The sequence below is a fragment of the Carassius auratus genome, chromosome 38 (genome assembly GCF_003368295.1).
Source record: "Carassius auratus strain Wakin chromosome 38, ASM336829v1, whole genome shotgun sequence".
Taxonomy (NCBI): Eukaryota; Metazoa; Chordata; class Actinopteri; order Cypriniformes; family Cyprinidae; genus Carassius; species Carassius auratus.
Window position 1 is genome coordinate 8972 of NC_039280.1, and position 7982 is coordinate 16953.

Here is a 7982-nt window from a genome sequence, read left to right on the forward strand (position 1 = left end):
AAGCAACCAATGAGCAAATAGTTTTTCCTCTGGGCCTGTACGTGAACCGGTGACATACGATACACATACTTGGGCCCCTGAAGGAAAGAAAGAAGCGGAAAAATGCAAGAAAACCAAAAAAGCGATGGAACTCAACTCTTGGACTACATAAAAAACCCTTTAGTGAAAGACATAGAGGCAGAATGTTCTGGAGATGTTGGATCTCCAGTTCACAGCACCTTAGAGGTTGCCACCCAAGGACATGTGAAGAACCACTGCAGATTTCTGTCCTTGGGCTCTGTGTTAAGCTTTGACCTGCCCAAAGATATGAGCCTTATCCCTAGCATTCAAGATGTCATCGCAATTGGCCCTCCTGAGCAAAAGAAGATAGACTCTCATCACCTGAACACTCAGATTGATCGTCCAACAGCTCTGAGCACCTTTAAAACAGTCCGCTCACGTCCAGTGCAAAAGGAAGAGCCCAAACAAATTTCTCAAGGTGAAGTAACCCTTAAAATTGATTGTAAAGACACCAAAAGGATCAGCATTGACACGGTTTCTTTTACTGAAGATAAATTTCCTCCTCCACCTTCTCCATTTGTTGAGGACATCTCATTTGAGGAGAATCAACCCTCATCAGTCAGTGATCTGACCAATATTCAACAGAAACATCTATCTGGGATCAGTTTAGTGCCCAAAGAAGAGGTGGTTAGTTGGAACGCAAATGGGGACTCAACTTGAGAACAAGGAGAGCCACTATGTAAGTGTTCCAGAAGATGCCATCCAAGGTATAGCCAACCACAGCTCAATTACGGGAGAGATTCATGTATGTCCTAGCGTCCATACCTTGGTTAACAATCTTCATGGACACATGTTCCATTAGGCCAGCGAAGAACTCCAGCACTCAGCAATTAAGTCCCAGCCATGCATCTCATGTAGTGTTGAACTTCAGAGCCAATGGAAGAGAGGACTCAGTGGACTCTGGTCATTCCAGCTCTGGGAGCTTCAAGTTATGTGCCGAGGGTCCATACATAGACTCCTCAGATTGTCCAGTGCCCAAGAGGACCATTGGGAAGGTACCATCCCTGGATGCAGGAGTGTCCAACAATAACTTTGAGTTCTCCAAGGACAATAGCATTACCTTATCTTTCGACATTGATGATCCAGTTCATCCTGACCATCAACAGTTTGAGCAGGAAGAGGAGGAGCTGGAGGACATCTGGAACCACACCAACAGCTACCGAGAGAGTCTGAACTCTGACATCATGTATAATGGCTACCAGGCAACCTCTTCTCTAGACCAGCACCGGGAACCCTCACCCAAAGAACAAGCAGTGCTCTTCAGGAAGTTGGTCACGGGCCTCTGCACCCAACCTTCTTGTGGCGGAGATCAGACTGCCACCATATGTCCAGACTATGGTCGGTTCTGGGAAGCAGCAGAACCCAAGGGAAGAAAGGCAAATTCTGGATAAAGGGGACAGAAGGTCTTGGGCTGCGTTCACTCAACAGGAACAGGTTTACAAACAAGTGACTGTTAATGAAACGGCTTCAGATATCTTGAAACTACCTGAAATACAGGACCAGCAAAAGTATATCTACCATTATAGAGAGGAGGAGGAGGAGGAAGGGGAGGAGGAGAAGGAAACAGGTTTTCTGAAGGTGAGGTCTATAAGTTGGCAGTCAAGCCTTGTTAGATGTTGTTTAGGACTGTTTTAGTCAGGGGTGTCCACCCTTACTCCTGGAGGCCCACTGTCCTGTAGAGTTTAGCTCGGACCCCAGTTATACATACCCTGAACTAGCAAATCAAGGTCTTTAGGCATACTAGAAACTTCCAGGCAGGTGTGTTAAGGGAAGTTGAATCTGAACTCTGCAGGATGGTGGTCTTCGAGGACTAAGTGGCTTTAGTCCTGCTCTTAGACGGCCAATGTCCTGTAGAGTTTAGCTTCAATCAAACACACCTGATCCAGGGACCTCAAGGTCTTCACGATTGCTAGAAACTTCCAGGCAGATCAGGTGTGTTTAGGCAAGTCAAAGTTAAACTCTGCAGCACAGTGACTTTGTGGTTTAAGTCCCCTGGTTTCAGTCCTACTTCTGGAGGGCCGCTGTCCTGCAGAGTTTAGCGCTAATCCCAATTGAACACACCTATCTATCTAATCGAGGTTATTACTAGGTGTACTAGAAACGTCTGGAGAGGTGTGTTGGGTATAGTTTGAGCTAATCTCTGCAAGACTTTGGCCCTTTAGGACCAGGATTGGACATCCCTTGAACACGTCAGAATGATATTAATGAGATGAACGCTCATGGCTGAAGTGGGAACTTCCGGAAATCTTTGCCATCAAATTAAGTTGTGGCCAACATATCTAATATATTTTTGCCCACTACTGAGGTTCTGATTAGTGCATTGATCTGTGTTCTCTCTCCGCAGGACCAATCCTTGAGCCTCCTGTCTGTTCATAAGGGATTGAATGGGAGCAATGATAATGATATCCAGGTACCTAAAGTATAATTGCAGACAATATACAAGAATAGAGAGTATATGCTTAAGAGTTCTTTAGAATATTGAGTAAATAATTATTGTATCTCATCATATCAATGTTGTTAATTCTAATCTTTGACCGTTGTTTTTCAGAGTGGAAGACAAGAACTTGAACTGCCATCTATGGAAGGTACACTGGAGAGGAAACACAAACTACAGCTGGGTGGAAAGAAGGTAAATATCACAATTAGAGATATTTCCTTGACCCCAACCGCAAGAAATACGCATTGTGTGTCTCATGACTCATGTTTTACCTGCAGGCTACTTTGGTAGACGTCAAATGATGGTTGCATTTCGGTTGGTCTTTATGTAACCAATAAAATAAATTCCCTATTTCAGGCACCATGCAGGGCGTGGAACTCCTATCATGCTGTGCTATACAAACAAACAATATGTTTCTATCAAGACAGGAAGGATACACTCATGGTAAGCTTGAAGACTTCATGTTCTGGCTTTGCAACCAAGCAGAAAACTTTGTGTTCCTTTATTGCAAAAAGACATCATTAGTTACATTGCAAGGTTGAACCATGATTAAATTGTTATTGAATTACATTTAATGGCAGCTGGAAAGTATCTAAAGGTATTAGTTTAGCCAAATTACTCTATATTTGTACCCCATAGAGCTGTGTGACCAGCCTTCCTCTGAATCTAATTGGAGCGGTGTGTGAACCATCGCCAGAGTACACCAAAAAACCCAACTGCTTCTCCTTGAGGTAAATGACGGAACAACTAAATGGCGTCTCATGTTTGTCTTAGTTAGAGATGGAAGTAGTTATTTAAGTCATTTTTACCTGCACATATTCAGTTGAAGGACTTCACTTTTCTCTCAGATTGCGGGATGGATCGGAGTATCTCCTCAGTGCACCGTCCCGATTCATGATGAAGAAATGGATCCTCAGAATCCAAGCACACACTGGTAATATACCATTAACTGTCTGCCTGTCTGTCATTAACAAGTTTTCAATGCTGCATTATATGACCACTCATATTCACATGCAATCCTCTGATTTCTACAGCGTCTATTGATTCTGTAGTGAACAGATCAACATGTCATGGGTCTTCAGCTTCAGCGACGCTCCCTAGACATTCTCCTGCTATCACTGGCTGTCAGTGTGGAGATAAATGTCACTGCTTCATGAGAAATTATGTCACCACCACTGTTTTAGCACAGAGTCAGCCCACCTCAGGCCGAACCAAAGAGATTATAGTTCACACCAGCGAGGCTCTGCAGATCCATCAAAGGCATCAGGATCTGTTGCACCCCTCGTTTTCAGATGCGGGTCATTGTGGTAAGAAACTGTGAGACTAATACAGTTCAGTGAACTAAGAAAAAAATAACAACAAATTGCAATTTTAAATATATCTCAATACAAAACAGTAATTTTAATCTTTAAAAAATAATCTTTAATTCATTTGATCCAATAAATGTAGCTTTAGTAAGCATAATTTAATTTTATAATTTATTTGTATTTATGAATGTAAAATATATATATATATATATATATATATATATATATATATATATATATATATATATATATATATATACAATGCCGTGCATTTTGCAATATTTTAATGCTTCTGTCCATTATTATTATGTCTCATTTATATAAATTACTCAAGGCTTAGTCATATTTTATAAACCCTCATAGCTCTCAGTATTTAATTTATAATAAATGTGTATAAATTGTATAAATATGTTGTTAGATAGTTGCTTGATCGTAGTTGCATTACTTTAAATAGCACTACAAAAAAAAAAATTATAATGATAATAATTGTCTTAATCAGTATTTTGCCTTGTCCAGGAAAGAAAAAAAAATTATATATATATATCTTAAGTATGCTATTATAGGGGATTTAAAAGCATATACTTGATACAAATTTAGCTTTCTCAGCAGCTCATTCAAGTAATAAATAAATAATATGCCAGATAAATGTTTTAGACATTCAAAAGAGGGCAGTAGAGGACTCTGGTGCTGATCAGCGCTTCACCAGACATTATGAGGCATGGTCACATCTGTTTGCTGTCAGCGGCTTTCTATTTCTGGAGAAGCACTCTGGATTTTGTCATCTCCACCTTGGTCACATTATTTCTCACCTCGAGTACTTTGTTACTCACTTACACTGTCTGCCCTTGTACTGCAGAGGTTGAATGATTCATTTTCTGTGTTGTGTTTTTTCTCTCTCTGTAGAGGATGAGTTCGACTCTCATGGCGAGTCTCTGAGACAGAAACCATCCTCTATGTCCACTGTTCAGGGCTGGACCAGCGAAAAGAGACGCTCACACTCCTTTACCTCAGGTACATATGAGCCACATACGATTAGGACTGAATTCAGCTGCACTTAAACTAATATAGGGCCCTAAGATTTTTTAACATTTCGGTGCTGTTTAGCTGGTTGAATTCAGTTTGAGTCAAAAATCATGACATTAAGAAACAATTTATTAAAAGTAAAAACAAAAAGAAATTCAGCCATATGGAATGTTTTATTTCTTCCCCCAAATTCAATTTTTTCCATTTAAATTTTTCTGGATTCCGTTTTAATGGTTAATTTAAATGTTAGTAATCAAAAAGCATATACTATAAAATACATTCTATTTTTCTTAAACTCTCTGTTTTCGGCCAAAATTTTTCTAGATTCAGTTTTAATGGTTTAATTAATTTTTAACTGTATGGTTTAATACAAATTATTGTCCAAAACTGTGGTAATCAAATTAAGACATGAAAAATAACAATTTAATTAAAATGTAATCAGATGAAAAAAAAAATTATTTTCTTCTTTTTTTGGCAACAGATGCCTACTATTGAAATTAAATAATGGAAGGAAAATTGCATAATTATTCCTTAAAAAACATTTCTTATTACTCATCTCTACAGCCACATATCAGAGGATCAAGCCTGTAGCGCCTCCTTCAGGCAGAGGCCAGGACAGCAGCTCCAGCTACTCAGTGACTCTCTTCATCAGAGATGGTGAGATGCCATCAGTCTGTAAAAGCACAGCGACAGCCTCATCAAACACCGATCTGCCCATGAGGAGCTACATGAGCCTCCCACGACCCCCCAACAAATCCGTCTTCAGGAAGTTCTTTGGGAAAAAGGAGTGATGGACACTTTCTGTGACACTGCAGGTCAAAGACCCTGACTGACACATGTGCAGGACACAAGTTCAAAACATTTCTCTTACATTTATTTATGGATCTGATGGAGAACCATTTGTGTATAGTTTTTTTTGAATGAGATCTTGTATGATTGTGTTGCTTCAAGATGTGTAATGTTCACTCCTACTTCTTCTCACTTCATCAGCCGTTTTGATATCGGCTCATGGACGGTTCAGTTAATCTTTTACTCACCCTCATGTTGTTGTTCCTAACCGATATGACTCTTTCTTTAATGGAACATTGTGCATTTAGCTGCACTTTTATCCAAAGCAAATTACAAGGAGGAACAAAAATTTGCAACGCCAGCAGGTTTTTTAGACTATTTAGTAGCAAGCTAGAGAAGAGAAGAAACACAGAGAATATTTGAAGTCTGTCAAGCTCCAAAAAGACAAAAGCACAACACAGAAGTATTATAACAGTAATGCTTATGACTCCTCCACTATATACCAATTGCTCTGCAGTCATAAAACAGTCATGCTTTGTGTGAGAAACAGACCCAAATTTAATATTTTACTCCCTACCCAAACATTTTAATATGAAAGTCCAAAAATCTCACTTGATTGAGGGCTGTGGGCTGAATGTTAATGCATTATAAACTAGCTATATTATATTGGTATATTCAATTTTGCATTAAATTATATTATATAATATTAGTCTTTTAAATCCAACTAAAAGATTTTATCTTTGGCATTTTCCCACTTTTTTTAGGTTAGACTGATAAAACTGGGACTCGAACTCAGGACGTCTGATGACAGCATGATGCCCATTTATCAAATAAATAAAAAAATCACTAAAATCAATTCATTAATATTTTTTTTTACAAATCTTAAAAAAATTCACTTTTCAGTGCAAAAAAAAAATATTATATATATATATATATATATATATATATATATAAATGGTAAAACAAAAATATAAATTAGAAATAAAATCCTCTCGTGATAAATGGCATGACGGATCAATTTAGGGCATTTTTGCACTCTGCAAATCTTCCCTTGGTGCTTTCTTGTCGTTTTGGAGCACAATTAACCCTTTTGTTACATAAAACGTGTTTCCAATTATTCTGGAGGGTCACTTTGTTGCACAGACTTGAGCGTAATGACTTCGGCTCGTACCAAAACTCTGAATGAAAGTGTCTGTCAATGAAAAGTATTAGACAGAATATAGTTCAAACTATAAAAAACACTTAGAAAATAGGAACATCATGAGGGTGAGAAATGATCGGTTCACACTAAACATAATTACTATATTATATTCTATCAAAACTTTATAGTTAAAGGTGTGAACTTTCATTTATGGATGACCTCAACATTTTCCCGTGCTGAGACGTCTTTATTTGCCAGATTTGTTTCATGTGTATAAATGAGTGCAGTTTGCTGTGGATGTGATGACAGCTGTAAAATACTGCCGTACTGAATCTACTGATATGATACTTTCGATAGCTAATGTGTTCAGTGTTCCTACCACATTCCACTTGAGGTGGTTTTCAGTTCGTTTATGGTCTGTTTTTGGCATGGATTGCAGTTTCTCTGAGGTTTTGGCACATATTATTTCTCAGCTTGTCATGTTTCTCTGCATCTGCTGGTGTGAGTTCTGTGTGGACTTATAGGGTTAATTCAACCAAAAATGAAAGGTCTGTCATCATTTATTTACTTGAGGGTGAGCAAATGTTGTCAGTAATGAACATTTTTGGCCAACTGTACCTTAAACATGTTGTTTTTCTTTCTAAACTAAACATTTGATTCACATATACTCTAGCGTTGCCTTCTGTATTTAAACTAATGCAGTGTGTCAGGAGAAGATGTTTTTTACTGTCTGGGTCATGCATGATCTTTCGAGATTGGTTGCATGGATGTCTATGACCATTTTAAACAATTTAAGAATGTAATGCATTATTTGAGATATTTTACATGTGGAAATATGATCAGATTGTAAAGAATCTTGAAAATAATGCATTCATAAGCATTGTAAGAAAATAAGGTCATTACAGTTTGAATGAGCACAATGAGTATTCACAATGTGGCCTTTCTTCCTTTAAACGCGTGGTAAAATAGAAACACTACACTGGTTATATTTTATTGGGTCATGTACCTCCATAAACTACCATTCAATTATGTCGGTCCAAAAGCCTTTGGTCTCTGTCTCTAGATATGGCTATTTGAACAATTTGTACTTTTTAAAAATGACTTTTAATTCTTTGTGTGACCTACTGAATAAGATTGCAACAAGCGTTTGCAATCATTTGCATTCGTTTGCTGTATCAAAATCAATAGTTACATAATGGTACTGGATTTTTTTATATTTTCCATA

General features: G+C 38.0%; 1 protein-coding gene across 1 annotated transcript; it reads left to right on the plus strand.

Moving 5' to 3' along the window:
- The first annotated feature begins 842 nt into the window (after window positions 1–842).
- Window positions 843–7429, plus strand: LOC113057462 (uncharacterized). Its single transcript, XM_026224895.1, has 10 exons — window positions 843–1262; window positions 1306–1638; window positions 2405–2470; window positions 2609–2689; window positions 2855–2941; window positions 3137–3228; window positions 3346–3431; window positions 3532–3804; window positions 4708–4815; window positions 5392–7429. The coding sequence occupies exons 1-10, from the start codon at window positions 843–845 to the stop codon at window positions 5616–5618; spliced, it is 1773 nt and encodes a 590-aa protein (XP_026080680.1). The 3' UTR covers window positions 5619–7429.
- Window positions 7430–7982: the final 553 nt, after the last annotated feature.

Excerpts from the sequence above, each read along its gene's own strand:
- LOC113057462 (XM_026224895.1), top strand. The coding sequence starts at position 843 with ATGGACACATGTTCCATTAGGCCAGCGAAGAACTCCAGCACTCAGCAA. Across the intron at positions 3,432-3,531 it reads CAGAATCCAAGCACACACTG|CGTCTATTGATTCTGTAGTG; the intron begins GTAATATACCAT and ends TGATTTCTACAG. Across the intron at positions 3,805-4,707 it reads TTCAGATGCGGGTCATTGTG|AGGATGAGTTCGACTCTCAT; the intron begins GTAAGAAACTGT and ends CTCTCTCTGTAG.